Here is a 16,096-nt window from a genome sequence, read left to right on the forward strand (position 1 = left end):
TTGCACCAGGCCGGTTCGCCCTGGGGGAGGCGGGGAGCGGGCGGGAGGGAAAGCTTGCAAGCTCGCCCCCTCCACCTTTGGTCTCAGCTGCGCCCTCACCGTGCAGGGTGTGGGCAAGCCCTTTGGAGAGGGGCTGTGGGCAGAGCTCCGCCGCGCGCCAGCCTTTCCCGAGTGGGACTGCTTTTCCCGGAGATGTGCTCGGCTGGGGCTAGCAGCGTGCCTGCAGCTCGGAGCCCGTCTCCTCGTGCTTCCGCTCTGATTCCGCTTTCTGCCCGCGGCCCACGTGGGAGAACTAACGTGCTTGCTCTTTTACAAGCTTCCGGCTTTTTTTTCTTCTTCCAAACGTAGGCCTTCCCCTGAAGTGCCCCCTGCAGCACGTTGCTTCAGGCATTCTGACTTCTGCAGCGCGGACCTGGAGTACAGGCGGCTCCCTCGGTGGAGGCCTCTGGCTTTAAACTGCTTTGTTTGCGATCTTGAAAGTCAGAGATCGGTTTCAATCAGTGGTTCTCAACCTTCTGGCCCTTTAAATACAGTTCCTCATGTTGTGACCCAACCATAACATTATTTTCGTTGCTACTTCATAACTGGAATGTTGCTACTGTTATGAATCGTAATGTAAATATCTGATATGCAGGATGGTCTTAGGCGACCCCTGTGAAAGGGTCGTTCGACTGCCAAAGGGGTCGCGACCCACAGGTTGAGAACCGCTGGCGCTTGTACAGGTCTCCGCACAAGACACCTTTGTGCGGTGGGATCCTGAGCCAGAGGAGGGTACGAGTTCTGTGGGGTGCCCCGAGCTTCCCTGGGACTTACACACTTCTGGCCAGGCTGGTGGCGTCCTGGGAGAGTGTCGAGTTGCAGTGCTTAAGGGGAAATCGATAAAACTTAAGATCTCCTCTCTGTTTATGATTGGCTAGGAAGTCAGATAACTTTAGACAAGCTTGGCCTCAGGGGTAGGGAGGAGGCCCGCCTCCTTTACCCAGGTAGCTCTTGGTTCCTCGCTTTGTGTTCACTTCTCCCGGGAGAAGGCAGATCTCTGAGGTCTCCCTGTTATCGGTCACAGTGATTATTTGTTTATTAGGCTCTTGCAGCTTTTCATGCGACAGTTATGACCGGGAGTGGGGTGGGGAGTGTTGTAGGCACACTTAGATTTGAAACTTCGTTGTTCATTTTGAAAAGAATATTGCATTCAAATATATCTGCAGAACACTCCTCCCTTACCAGTAGGGGGAGAGGGGTGCGGGGAAAGGCAGAAAGAGTTTTAATGAAGCTCATGTGCTAAGCCAGTTCCTTAGGTGCCCATCTATAAAGTGGGGGTTTACTGCAGGGTTTGCTGGGGTGTTGAAACTTGTTCAGTGGGAGTGCTTTTAAGTGGGGGAGCTGAGATTCGTTTTGAATATCTTTTCTCCAACAATTAAATAATGATAGGTGTCATGGCCACCGCTGTCAGTGGGCAAGCAGGAAACCTGTCCCTGACACTTAGAGAAATAGTAAAAACAGGGAGGGGTGGTATTTAAAACCATCTCACGGGAACCTGGTTCAGCGTTCTCGCCACACAGCCTCCCTGTAAAATTGGTGCAGTGCATTTGAGTGCGGAGTGGGCACTGCAGGGCACTGTGGCGAGAGCCTGATGTAATATGGAATGATGCATATTTTTGGCCTCGGCGAGCTGCTGAGTATAAACTGAAGAAGTACGTGTCGTGCTGGGCCTGCCTGCTACTGGCTGTCTTTGAGGTTAGAAGGGTAAGCCCTTGCTGTGGAGAGTCCATGCTGCCAACACCCAAGTCCCCAGGCTCCTGAGGCAACATCCTGTGTAGACAACATGAGGTGCTGGTGTCCGGAGCAAAATAGGCTGATAAAAACCATATCCTGCCCCCAGATCATGGAATGCAGAGCTGGAAGGTTCCTGAAGATGCGAGAGCCACACGAACCCCTTTTTGTGGATAGGAAGCCGAGGCCCAGAAAGGTCAGCTAAGGTGCCCAGCATCATACAGTCGGACCTAGATAGTAACTGACATTCCACCAACTAGATGTTGTGAGACAGTCCTGAGTCCCACCTGTGGTCTCTGCCCTGTTTTATTGTGGGACTAAAGAGATCATGCAGCTTTAAGGAAGAGCGATTGTAGAGGGAGTGCAAGAAGCCAGCTGCCTCCCTCTGCCCACTGGGCGCTCGCCCCTGGGACTGATAACAGCCGTGTCTGGGAGAACCCCAGCATCAGCCGTGGGCAGGTGGTATGCTTGACCATGCAGGGGGCTGAACAGGTCTTTGGCACCAGACAGGGCATTCTGGGGGCCTCCTTCAATGGGAGTGTGTGGGGGTCCCCCAGGCAGCTTCCCAGCTTTTGCTCTGGGGGATTAAAAATAAGTCTTGTTTATTATAGTTGCTATGACAGGGAGGGGATATGGTCCCACTGTAGGTGGGTTAGTGAGCTGTTCACAAAACGGCGTTAAGGGGGATGGAATGTAGACTGGAGAATGGGCTCCTTACGCTCGCCTCTTGGCTGCCTGTGGCTGGCCAAGGCCTTCAGATCCAAGGTCTTTAAATGACTCTCAGAAACTGGGGGACAAACCTACATGCCCCAACTGGGAATGACCCATGAGCCTGTATTTTTTGCCCAGGGACACGGGGGCATTTTGGTCAGGACAACTCCCGTCTTTGTAGGACTGTCCTGAGCATTGCAGGACATAGAGTACTTCTAGCCTCTTCCCCACGGAGTGCCAGTAGCGCTCCTCCAAGGCATTGTGGCAGCCAGAATTGTCCCTGGGTGTCCAGGCACCCCCGGAGAGCAGTGCACACCTGGCTGAGGGACCTGGGCTAAGTCCCTGAGGCAGAGTCTGCCTGGAGAGGGGATGGAGCAGCACCAAGCTGCGTCCCGGCCCACACCGAAAAGCCAGGTTAGGGGCTTTTTTTTGTTGTTGCTGTTTTGAGGAAGTTCGTTTGGATTTTGTTTGTTTTCGCTAAAGGTAGGACGGTGTACAAGGACAGTGACAGATATTAATGCATTATTTTCATTTGATTCTTATAATTCTATGGATTCCTTCCCTTCCCTTATACTGGCATACCTCAGAGATAGTGCGGGTTTGGTTCCAGACCGCCACAATAAAGCAAGTTGTAGTCTGTTTGCTGGTGGAGGGTCTTACCTTCCATTTGTTTAAAAAAAAAAAAAAACACGCAACAAACCTACAATATCTGTGACGTGCAGTAAAGTGAAGCACAATAAAAAGGAGGTGTGACCCGAGCTGGTTTGGTTCGGTGGATATAGCCTCGGCCTGTAGACTGAAGGGTTCGATTCCGGTCAAGGGCACATGCCTGGGTTGTGGACTCAATCTCCAGTAGAGGGCGTGCAGGAGGCAGCCAATCAATGATTCTCATATTGATGCTTTTATCTCTCTCTCTCCTCTGAAACAAAAATATTTTTTTAAAAAGGTGTGCCTGTAGGTACAGGTGAGGAACCGTGTGCAGTGGACCCTAGATCGATAACTGTGGTTATAATCATGGTCTTCTAGTCTGTGCTACGGAAGCTTCCAAAACCGTGGTTCTCAAAGGACTCAGTGCCTCTGCACCCACCTGGGAATATGTTAGAAATGCAGGTTCTTGGGCCCCACCCCAGTCCTGCTGAATCCGGAGCTCTGGGGGGCGGGGCCCAGCCATCTGGGTTTAGAAGGGCCTAAGTCTAGTCAGATGCCCACTAAGGTGTGACAACCACTGCCCCGGGGAGCTTTGAAAAGGCTGAGCATCTGCACCTTAACAAGCTCAAGCTCTTCCGGTGATTCTTAGTGTATTGGTTTCCTGTGGCTGCCTTAAGGATGACCACAAACTGGAGGGCTTAAAACCATGCAAATGTGCTCTCTGACAGTTCAAATCAAGGTGTCCATAGGGCAAGGCAAGTCCTCTTGGAGCATCGAAGGAGGAATCTGTTTGTTTCACTGCCTTTTCCAGCCTCCAGAGGTCACTGGCGTTCCTTGCCCCGTGACCTGCCTCACTTCCAGTTCCCGTTTCTCCCTCTGCATTCGTCATCACATCACCCTCTTCCTCGTGTGATCATCTTACAAGGACCCTTGCGATTGTATTCAGGGTCCGCCCAGATAATCTGGGATAATCTGTCCGTCCCCAAATCTTTAATCACATCAAGTAATGATGGCAGCTTCTGGGAATTAGGACGGGGCAGATAGGATCTTTCTCAGGGGCCATTCTTCAGCCTGTGACCCTCAGCCAGCCCTGATTTTAGAATTTCACCATCCGTGTCCTAGAGCAGGTGCTCGGTTCTGGCTGCATGTGAGGTCCACCTGCTGAGCTTTAAGAAAACAGACTGTGCCTTGGCCAATTCATCAGCATGTCTGGAGTTTGTGGCCTGGGCTTTGGTATTGAAAGTTCCCCGGTGAGGCTAGTATCTAGCAGCTGACCCAGGGGGCACACTGGGAGGGACCCTGCTGTCCTCAGGGAAGGTGAGCTTTAGAGAGTACAGTAAGCTTCCCGGAAAATCCTCAAAAAATAATGGACCATTTCAGGAGGGATGTCTACCCATTAGAATAATTTCTTGACTTTGCACATGGAGGTTGGTTAAGTAAAAACCAAGGATGTTCTGAACATAGTGTTACTTACTTGTTGGCTAGGGCTGCCATAGCAAAGTACCACAGACTGGATGGCTTAGGCAGTGCTGGAGGCTGCAAGTTCAAGATCAAGGTGTCAGCAGGTTGATTCATCTGAGGCCTCTCTCCTGGGCTGGCAGATGCCATTTCCTTGCTGTGACTATATGGTCTTCCTTCCGCGTGTCTGTGTCCTAGTCTCTTACGAGGTCACCAGTCATAATGGATACCACCCTGCCCACCAGAGACCTCCTTTAACTGTATCTCTTCGAAGAGCTTATTTCTAAAAATAGTCACATTCTGAGGTATCAGGGGCTAGGACTTCACGGTATAGATTTGGGGGACACAGTTGAACCCATAACCATCACCCGCAGGGGTGGCTTACAGGTGGGTTATCTTGTCAGAGATGGAGCCACCAGCTCCATCTGTGGACAATATCGCGGGTTTTGAACAGGCCTCCCAAGCAGACGTTTAGCCACTTTCTCCTCACACAACTGGACTTCTGGGATTTTGCAAGGCCCTGGGAGGCCTCCAGGCCAGTTTGGCTCAATAAGAAGGGCGCTGTCTGCTGCACTTGCCAAACTTGTCAGTGGCCACCAGAGCTGAAGGACTGGAGCACTCAGATCAGGGAGTGCTGCCCTGCTCTCTTGCTTCAAGAGCTTGAGAGGCAGCCCTCCGCGTGGCAGGAGCTGGTCTCAGCTGCTCGGGGTTATGGTGTTTTGAGATGCCATCCTCGAGGACTGGGTTCCTTAGGTAGTATGTCCTGGCCTCAGTGTGATGGTGCTTCAATGTGTAACCAGGGTGGGTATGTGAAATCTCCTGGGTCCAGGCACCAGGGGAAATAGAGGGGAGGGGTTCGTACGAGCCCTGTCAACATTGGGCTCTCTTGCTTCAAGAGCTTGAACACTCAGAGGCAGCCCTCCGCCTGGCAGGAGCTGGTCTCGGCTGCTCGGGGTTATGGTGTTTTGAGATGCCATCCTCGAGGACTGGGTTCCTTAGGTAGTATGTCCTGGCCTCAGTGTGATGGTGCTTCAATGTGTAACCAGGGTGGGTATGTGAAATCTCCTGGGTCCAGGCACCAGGGGAAATAGAGGGGAGGGGTTCGTACGAGCCCTGTCAACATTGCTGGAAGTAGCCATTCTGCCCAAGTAAGCCAACATGTCAACAAAATGCTTTCATCGTCTCAGAAAGTCCAATCTTCTCTTAAGAAGATTGGCTTGGCGGTGTGTCAGTGGGAGAGTGTGGGATGACACTAAGCTATGAAAATCTGGCAATGATCTTGATTGATCAGGGGGTCCCTATTCAGAACTTTATCTTGTGTAATGAAGTCCTGGCTGGGGAGAATTGGCCCCAAAATCCCATCTCAGCCCCGGAACACATTTCCTAGGCAGCCTGGGACTGCCTGGATGGGGGCTGATGCTTCTGGCCCAGGAGGCCCAGTAAGATCTTGCCGTTGCTTCCCAAGTGTGGATGAAGTCATTGATGGAGAGCTGCCCCACCCCCAGCCCTCCCAGGGGGTTCACTTAGACGCCCAGAGTCACTGTTTCTAAGCGTGCTCTGTGACCTTCGGCCAGAACTTGACCTCTCAGAGCATCAGTTTTCTCATAAGATGGAGAGAAAACTTTTCTACTAGGGCAGTGATGGCGAACCTATGACATGCGTGTCAGAGGTGACACGCAAACTCATTTTTTGGTTGATTTTTCTTTGTTAAATGGCATTTAAATATATAAAATAAATATCAAAAATATAAGTCTTTGTTTTACTGGGGTTGCAAATATCAAAAAATTTGTATATGTGACACGGCACCAGAGTTAAGTTAGGGTTTTTCAAAATGCTGACACGCCGAGCTCAAAAGGTTCGCCATCACTGTACTAGGGTATGGTGTTATAAAGATTCCCAGAGGGGGTATTGGGAGGTAGCACATCTTAGTGATCAAGGTGAAAGGCCTGGGTTGCTATTCCAGCATGGCTCCTTGTGATTAGCTCTTGGATAAGTCTCTTCCTTTTTATGCTTTTTCTTTTCAATTTTATAAAATGGGTGTAATACTATGGGGTCTGTCCCGTAGGACTGAAGCGCCTACCATAGTGCCTATGACAGGGGTCCTCAAACTACGGCCTTCGGGCTACATGCAAATACAAATATTGTATTTGTTCCCGTTTTGTTTTTTTACTTCAAAATAAGATATGTGCAGTGTGCATAGGAATTTGTTCATAGTTTTTTTCAAAACTATAGTCCGGCCCTCCAAAGGTCTGAGGGACAGTGAACTGGCCCCCTGTTTAAAAAGTTTGAGGACCCCTGGCCTATGACATGTAAGTGCTCAGACACAGTACTTTGCCGTGGAGCCAGCAGGTGGCGACATTGCCACATCTTGGCACTGCTGGCCTCAATCTGCCGCTGCAGGAAATGGTTAGAAATCCAGTTCCCTGGAGTGGCAGTATTCAATTGCTGTACTTGTTCTGTGTCCCTTGCAAGGTAAGTGTTTCCATGAACAATCAGAGCCAGTTGGGTGAATGGATGGACACTCCTGCACATAGTCCAGGGCCAGAGACCACATGCTGGGCTTTCTGGCTAGCAGTAGCAGCTCTTGCTTCCATGCCCAGTACTTACTACCTGTTCCTTGGTGAGGGCCGAATTACCAGCTATCTAATGCAGGGTTGTCATGGCGTCAGGGTGGTGGGGACTGGAGCTTGGGAGTGCTGAGGGTGGGCTCAAGGGCACTGAACTTCAGCAGGATCCCCATTAGCATTTCTTAGGAGCTTCCGCAATGCTGGGCTAGCTTGCCTAAACTGAGAGCAAGGTTTCAAAACATGTTCGTTTTGTACATATGACTCTGAGAGTCTAGAATGTGAGATGCTATGGCCCAGAGATCATCCAGAAACAGCCAAGTCAAAGTGGTCATAAGCTTTTTGTTGTTTTGGGGTTTGTTTGGTGTGTGTGTGTGTGTGTGTGTGTGTGTGTGTGTGTGTGTTTTGGGGGGGTTGTTTTTGCAAAATGGAAGTTTTCATCAGCGATAAAATCCCTGAAGAGCAGACTGAGAGTAATTTGAGTCAGCAGTTCAATTCTGTGGTCTGGGGTGATGACGTGTTAGTCCCCTACAATGTGTGTGTGACCACAAGTACCTTGGAATGAAGGGTAAAATGGAGAAGCCAGGCAGATGAAGGGTTAGGATTGCATAAAACAGTGTGATTTAAAAGAAAAAAAATTCTATTGAACCGGCATGATTTAAATGTATAATTTAAGTGAACATTTCTGTTGCTTTGAAACGTGAATGTGAAACTGTGATTTGAACCTGTGATTTGTAACCGGCAAATGTGGTTAGACTTGACTGCATGTAACCTGCTGTGGTTTCAGTAATGGACCACAAGGTGGCACCAACTTCACACACTGGGTTAGCCCGGCTGGTGGCTCAGTGGTTGAGTTTTGACCTTTGAACCCGGAGGTCCCGGTTTGCTTCCCGGTCACGGGTCGGGGCACACCCCACGTCCGGTGGCCCGGTGGCGGGCTGATCCCCAGAAGGGGGCGTGCAGGAGGCAGCCAGTCAGTGGTGTTTCTCTCTCACCCATGTTTCAGTCTATCCCTCTCCCTTCCTTTCTCTCCAAAAGTCAATAAAAACATCTTTTAAAAAAAACAGGTTTAGCCACTTGAGGAAGTTGTGGGGAGGCAGAGTTCCAAATCCTGTAACGGGCAGCTCTTCAGCAAAATCTCACCAAATTGCCCTTATTTTCTGTTTTGTTGATTTTTTAAAAATATATATATTTTATTGATTTTTTTTTACAGAGAGGAAGGGAGAGGGATAGAGAGTTAGAAACATCGATGAGAGAGAAACATCGACCAGCTGCCTCCTGCACACCCCCTACTGGGGATGTGCCCGCAACCAAGGTACATGCCCTTGACCGGAATCGAACCTGGGACCCTTCAGTCCGCAGGGCGACGTTCTATCCACTGAGCAAAACCGGATAGGGCGACTTTTTTTTTTTTCTCCAGGAAACTGAGGGCGGGAGAGGTAACCCTTTTCCCACACATTAATTTAAATCCACTTGTTAACACGATCTGAATTATTCAGATGTTCAGTTAATCTTTAACTCCCCATTTTTTTTCCCCCTCAAGGAGTTACTTTCTCCTACTTAGTGGAGACTCTACTCAAGTGACAATAGATTTAAAGCATTGAAAAAAGGTGCTCAGGTCATTTTCCATTGGGTTTCTTAGTAACATGTCGTCTCTCTCGCCTGTTGCTGACAATTTAAGTATTGTTTCTCCTTTAGGAAGTAGTGGCCCGGAGAGCAACCTTCCTAACGACTTCATTTCTCTAATTTTTCGTTGACTGGCCAGCTGATATTGTATTTATCTTTGAAATTGTTCTTGTTTGTGTTTCTTCATCGTCAAATTAGATTGGTCTCAAGGACTGTTAGGTTCTGGAAACGGCAATACGACACTGGAATTTTTAAAAGATTAGAACTACCTTTGAATTACTCATTTGTTTACACATACCTAGGAATGGCATTTGGGTTTCACAAATATACATGAGGCTGATCTTTCATGCTACTCTAGACTGGTCTGTCTGTGGTCCCCTGCAGCTCCGATGTTAGTGGCTCAGGAAAGAACATCTCTTGTGTTTCTTTATCTAATGGAGGGATGAGGAGAAATCATTAGGAAGTGGCCATACAGAATATTTTCTATCCCAGCAGTCTTTTGAACTTTCTTTATTCCACAGTCCATTTAGTAGAGAATAAAAAATCGGTTACTGAGTGTACTTTCTGCAACCGCAGTTGCCTATTTTGAGGATTGATATCCTGCTGAAGCTAAATAGAGTACCTTTCTGTACTAATTTGTTGCTTAAATTATCAGCAGTAAATGTGATAAAGTCCAAAAGGGTGACCTACGTTTGGGTTATTTCAAATGTGTGTTGAATGACTGTTCGTCAGTAGTTGTAGATTTTTAAAAAAATAACTAGCAGGAATGGAGAAGAGCATGTGAGTAAACGAATTTGCTTCTGATCTTGTTTCTTATGGAAACTGGTGAAATATGGCACCTTTTTGTGGTCTCCCTGTAGATTGGAATCATTGGTGGAACAGGCCTGGATGATCCAGAAATCTTAGAAGGAAGAACCGAGAAGTATGTGGATACTCCATTTGGCAAGGTTAGTACCCAGTTAATGGAGACATACCAGCCGGCTTGGTTTTTAAGTTTAAAATAATTTTTTTAAATGGCTGTTGTCTTGTCAGCCCCGGGGCTGCCTGCCTCAGGCTGAGAGGGGCCAGGAGTCCTGTCAGTGGGTTCTACCAGCGGAGACAGTGTCTCGAAGGGCGCCCGGACTTTCTTATATTAAAAGTACTGCTGCTGAACATGTGCAAATTACTTCTCAATTTACATTCCTAGAAGCCACATACTCATCTTAGACATAGCAACTGTACCCTTCAGTTCTCTGCATTTAAAACATGTAAATCAGCTTCTAATCTGGTTACATTAGAAGCTGTAATGTAGGTCATGTCACACTAATTTAGGAGAAAGGCCATGGGAGGAAGCAGCATTCACAGTAAGCCCTGGCCCCAAAGGGGATTTCGTGGGGATCCGTAACAGGATTGCATAACTGGGAATACAGTAAGACCCTCCTTCTCTATTTAAAGGGGGCTGCTCCTCGTGCTGCTTCCAAACATTGCAGTTTTCCATCCGGCTCTGAAGGTCCCTGCATCTGAGGGTCCCAACCAAACCCTCTTTTTCAGCGAGTCCTTAGGTCGACCTCAGGTCTTCCGAGTCCTGCTATATTATATTATATTCTCGACCTTCCTAATGCCGCAACCCTTTAATACAGTTCCTCATGTTGTGGTGACCCCAATTTCATTGTTACAAATTGAACATAATTAAAGCATAGTAATTAATCACAAAAACAATACGTAATTATATGTGTTTTCTGATGGTCTTAGGCGACCCCTGTGAAAGGGTCGTTCCACCCCCAAAGCGGTCGCGACCCACAGGTTGAGAGCCGCTGTGCTATAAGCTTGGCTCACTTCTTAGCCTTATGTTTTTTTGAGCCCCTAGGTTCTCAAAACCTTTCTCTCCATTACCTCAGGCCACCCCTGGCCATCTTCTGGTTGATTAACAGAGCAAACGGTTCCAGTGCTCAGTTCTTAATTCCCCCCCCCCTCGCTCCGCCCTCCCGCCCACGGCGCTCACACCTGACAGATACCAACACAGCTGTATTTGATCAGCGTGCTGTGTGCTGTCAGAGTCCGCCGGGGTGCCTGCCTGCTACAAATAGGCCTCACTAAACGGGACCTAGCCTGAGGCAACCTTCAAATTCCTGTGAACCTCTGTGCTTGTAAAGGCCTCCGTAAATATTTACTGATTATTCATCAAATCTAGACTCTTCTTTAAAGTGTGTGGTCCAACGCCCAAGTTTCCATGGAACCTTTCATGGTGGAACCGTCGAAGTGGCAGCTTTTTAATTGTTCATCTATGTTTTCAAATCACTGAGTTGTAATCATTATTCATTGTGTGCAGCCTTCTGATGCCTTAATTTTGGGGAAGATAAAGAATGTTGATTGCGTCCTCCTTGCAAGGTAAGGTGTCTTAAGCTTTTCAAATGTTGCTACTGAAGGAGAATTTAAATTTAACCTAAAACCCAGAAAGAGTAATGATGCAAGTCTGAGTTTTATGTGCTGGTGGAGCCAACGTATTTCAGTCACCTTTATTCACCACTTACGGTGTTTGGGGCAAGTTAAACTGATTCATATCTCATCAACCTAAAGGGGATCCCCTTTTTAGGTTGGGAGAGTAGTTAGAACAATCCAATGAGAGATAGGATGCATTTGACTAAAGTTGAAACTCTTTTTCTAAAGATAAAGGAAAACTGTTTCATTCAGTGAATATTACTATAGTTCTGTTTTCGGGGTGTCGGTTTTGGGTCCCTGAAGTGGTTTCTACACCCTTGTTATCTCACTAAGTTTTGCAGGGTTCCCGGTATAGAGGGAGAAAAATCATTTGCATCACATTTTTAGAAAATACATGTATTGGTTTTCTGTTGCTGCTTAACAATTAACTACACATTTAGCTTCTTAAAACAGCATATGTGATCTCATAGTTTCGGGGATGTCAGCCATGTGGGCACAGCTTAGCTCAGTCCGATGTTCGGGGTCACACAAGGTAGAGTCAGGCTTTGTTCTCACCTGGAGTTCCAGATCCTCATTCCAGTTCACGTGGCTGTTGGCAGAATTCAGCTCCTGGAGGCTGTGCACATTTTCTGCCACGTGACCCTTGGCAGGAGCAGATCACGTGACAGCAGCCCTCCCCTGCAAGGCCCGCGGGCGGGTCTCTGCTGTCAGGATGGAGCCTACCCATGGGAGGGACTCCCAGCAGCTCTGCTGAATCCCATTGGTTGGCATCAAGTCTCCAGTCCACCTGCAAGGTGTCAGCAGGATTGGTTTCCTCTGGGGGCCCGGAGGGAAGGGTCTCTTGGAGGCCTCTCTGGCTTGTAGATGACCCTCTTCACTTGTAGATGACCATCTTGTCCCTGTATCTTCACACATGCTCTCTGCGTATCTCTCCAGATGTTCTCTGCTTGTAAGTGTGCCATTTGTGTTATATTAGGGCCCACCCTAATGACCTCATTTTAACTTAATTACCCTGTTGAAGACCCTACCTCCAAATATGGTTGCATTCTGCTGGTCCTAGGGGTTAGGAACTCAGCGTAGGAATGGAGGGGGCCTCAGTTCAGCCCGTAACATGGGTCATGCGTGAAGTGATCAGTTCTCAGATGAAACCTTCTAATGCTTTAAATGCTTTATTAACTTATTTGGGTGGCCGGGCAGAAGGACCGGAGAGCTTCACCTGGAAGCTTGAGCTTTTATTTCTATTCAGAGGCTTTCTTCGTGGGCACCTCTTGTTTTCTGTGTCGGGGATCACAGACCAGATGCCTCTGATTGGGGGGCTTGGTGTCCCACTGGGTAGACACAACTCAGCTTCCTGGACAGGGAATTCTAAGTAAGTGAGTACCTGCTCTCGATAGGAGAATAAGGACACAGACTCTGAACTGCCCTTTAAAACCGAATGGTTTATACTTAGAGTTGGCTGGTTACGGCCCAGCCTCTTTTTTCCCCCTCTGCCAATGGAAGCGCTTTGGTGGAAAGGGCTGTGAATTGGTTTTCTCTTCTGACACAATTAAAACGTGCTGCTCACTCACCGACCACATTCGCTCTTCTTCCCGCAGGCATGGGAGGCAGCATACCATCATGCCTTCCAAAGTCAACTATCAGGCGAACATCTGGGCCCTGAAGGAGGAGGGCTGTACTCATGTCATAGTGACCACAGCTTGCGGTTCCTTGAGGGAGGAGATACAGCCCGGCGATATCGTCATTATTGACCAGTTCATCGACAGGTATGCCATCCTCTACGCCACTGTAGGCCCCTGGAAGACCATTCCCAGCTCAAATGGACAGTGTGCGGGAACTTGGGGGGAGGGGGAGGAAGACCCACAGACTTTTGTTGTTGTATTTTAAATATATTTTATTGATTTCTGAGAGGAAGAAAGAGAGAGAGAGAGAGAGACATCAATAATGAGAGAGAATCATTGATTGGATGCCTCCTGTATGCCTGACACTGGGGATCAAGCCCACAACCTGGGCAAGTGCCCTTACTAGGAATCGAACCGTGACCTCTTGGTTCATAGGTCGACGCTCAACCACTGAGCCATGCCAGCTGGGCCCACAGGCTTGTTTTAAGCTTTTTATTGTGGGAGTTCTTACACATATAACAAATAGAATAATAATCATTTCAGCATTTATCAGTTCACTGCAATTTGTAACTTTAAAAGATGAGGACTCTTTAAAAAAGAAAAAGTTGCTTAATATTTCCTTAGTATTAAGTGTCCAGGCAATGTTCTCCTTTTTCCTCTTATCTCACAAACTTTCTTTTTCTAGTTGATTTGTTCAAATAAGGGGCCAGAGGAGGCCACTGGTTGCACACGAGTGTATTAATGAATCTGCTTCTTTGTCTAGAGCAGTGATTCTCAACCTTCCTCATGCCGTGACCCTCTAATACAGTTCCTCATGTTGTGGTGACCCCCAATTTCATCGTTACAACTTGAACATAATTAACGCATAGTGATTAATCACAAAAACGATATGTAATTATATATGTGTTTTCCGATGGTCTTAGGCAACCCCTGTGAAAGGGTCGTTTGACCCCCAAAGGGGTCGTGACCCACAGGTTGAGAACCGCTGGTCTAGAGGTCCCCATCCCCTTGCCTCCTTTCTTGTCCTGGGGAGTCTCCCCACGTGCTGGATTTTGCTGTTTGCATCCCTAAGTGTCACTTGGCGTCTTCCCGTCTCCTGTCTTTGCCGGAAATCAGTGGTTAGCTCTGGAGGCCTTATCAGAACAAGGTTCAAATTCTTGAACCTTGAACCTCAGCAGGGTCACAGATCCTATCAGGAGGCACATAATGTCTGGTTGGTGCAGGGCCACAGTTGGTTCAGGAGCTAGGGATTTTTTGTTATTTACACAGGTAAGATATAATGTTTCTTTACCCGCAAAATTAAACAGTAATAGGCTGCCAAGATCCTGGGCTGCTTCTGCCTTTAGAAGTAGTGGAAGAAATCACAAGGGAAAGTGGGAGTCCGGTGGGGATTCCTTCCCGCTCCTCCCACGCCCCATTCCTGGTGGAAATAACCGCCTCCCAGGGTGCTCTGGATGGAGACAGGTGACTGCGCTCTGCACCTTCATCCAGAGTGGTGGGGAGAAGTGCCAAAGGGTGTGAGCTATTTGGAGTTCCTACCAGAGTCCCCCATTCAGTCATCTAGACCACCCCGTAGTCATCCTGCTCCTCCCCTCATTACCTCTGAACTTACAATACCCAGAGCCTCTCCTACGTCTTCTGTTATGGAAGGGAGGTTGAGTCAGCCAGTTCTGGGTGTCTGCTGCCTTTCGGGGATTCCTTATAATTTGTCGTCCATCAGAAGGATTCTTGATTGTCCCCTATGAAAGGAAGCTCTCAGATAGACCCGTAGGAAATGGAGCATTCTGTAAATTAGAAATGGTCGGAGATCGGCAGTTTCATGTGGTTCAACCTAATACGTAACGGGTAGATTAAAATCATTACATGCTCCTCCCAACCCCTGTCATTTCTCCTGTCACTGTTGAGCACCTGATACTATATATGTATTGTCTGTCTGCCCCTGTGATAGAATATAAACCATCTGTGGTAAAGACCTTCCTGTTTGCTGCTTTATCCCTAACACCCACATTGCCTGGCCTGTGGTTGTTCGGTCAGTATTTTTCAAGTGATTGAATGAATGTGATCACACCAAGGGAGAAGGAGCTGGAGTTCGTGTTTAGGGGATATCATCAAAGTCTCTGTGGCTGTCAGAGTCCAAGGGTTTGGAGATAATAGTTTAAGAAAATGGTTGTACTATGGTGGTGGTTTGATTTTTTTAATCTTCACCCAAGGATATGTTTATTAATTTAGGGAAAGGAAGGGAGAGAGAGAAACATCCATTGGTTGCCTCCCATACACACCCCGACCAGGAATCGAACCTACAACCTTTTGGTGTGCAGGACAATGCTCCAACCAACAGCAGCCTGGCCAGGGCTGTAATGTGGCTGTTTAATATAGCAGAGTTTAAAACTCCTTATTCAGAATGATCCAGATTCCTCAAGTATTATAGGCTAGAGGCCCGGTGCACAAAAATTTGTGCACTGGGGCGGGGGGGGGGCAGTCCCTCAGCCCATCCTGTGCCCATATGCAGTCCAGGACCCCTTAGGGGATGTCCACCTGTTGACTTAGGCCCACTCCCCGGGGGATCAGGCCTAAGCTTGCAGTCAGACATCCTTCTGGCAGCCAGGGAGCCCTCGGGGGATGTCCGACTAAAGGCTTAGGCCCCCAAGGGATCGGGTCTAAACTGTTAGTTGGACATTCTTAGTGCTGCCACGGAGGTGGGAGAGGCTCCTGCCACCACCTCTGCGCTGGCCAGCCATGAGCCAGCTTCTGGCTGAGTGGCACTCCCCATATGGAAGTGCACTGACCACCAGGGGGCAGCTCCTGCATTGAGCATCTGCTCCCTGGTGGCCAGTGCGCATCATAGCAAACGGCCATTCTGACGTTCAGTCAGTTTGCATATTAGCCTTTTATTATTATTACTAGTAGCCCGGTGCACGAAATTCGTGCACTGGGGGAGGGGGGAGAGGGGGGCCCCTCAGTCTGGCCTTCACCCTCTCCAATCTGAGACCCCTCAGGGAATGTCCAACTGCCTGTTTGTGCCCACACTTTTAACAGATAACAGCTCCATTGTTGTTTCTTTCTTATGCTTAAAACCATTGGAATTAGTAGGTATTCAAAGTGTGTATACATTTTGGGGGGACACCCTGTATATCTCTAGTCAGTGGTGAAAGAAACCAACAGCAGATTTGGAACCCCCAGACAGGGAACCTTGCTCATTCCCCACATGTCTCCCCACTTCACTTTCCACCTTCGTGGGCAGCAGGAGAATCAACATTTTCTCTCATTAATTCGGAAAAGCAC

General features: G+C 48.2%; 1 protein-coding gene across 1 annotated transcript in view; it reads left to right on the forward strand.

The window, feature by feature from the left end:
- MTAP (methylthioadenosine phosphorylase) overlaps positions 1–16,096 on the forward strand; it is a 163,158-nt gene that overhangs the window by 113,665 nt on the left and 33,397 nt on the right. The window contains exons 6-8 of the mRNA XM_014533303.1: positions 9,638–9,724; positions 11,086–11,144; positions 12,791–12,958. Coding sequence (XP_014388789.1) covers positions 9,638–9,724; positions 11,086–11,144; positions 12,791–12,958 — 314 coding nt within the window. The remainder of the gene's footprint in view (positions 1–9,637; positions 9,725–11,085; positions 11,145–12,790; positions 12,959–16,096) is intronic.

This window comes from Myotis brandtii, unplaced genomic scaffold (assembly GCF_000412655.1).
Source record: "Myotis brandtii unplaced genomic scaffold, ASM41265v1 scaffold963, whole genome shotgun sequence".
NCBI classification, from domain to species: Eukaryota; Metazoa; Chordata; class Mammalia; order Chiroptera; family Vespertilionidae; genus Myotis; species Myotis brandtii.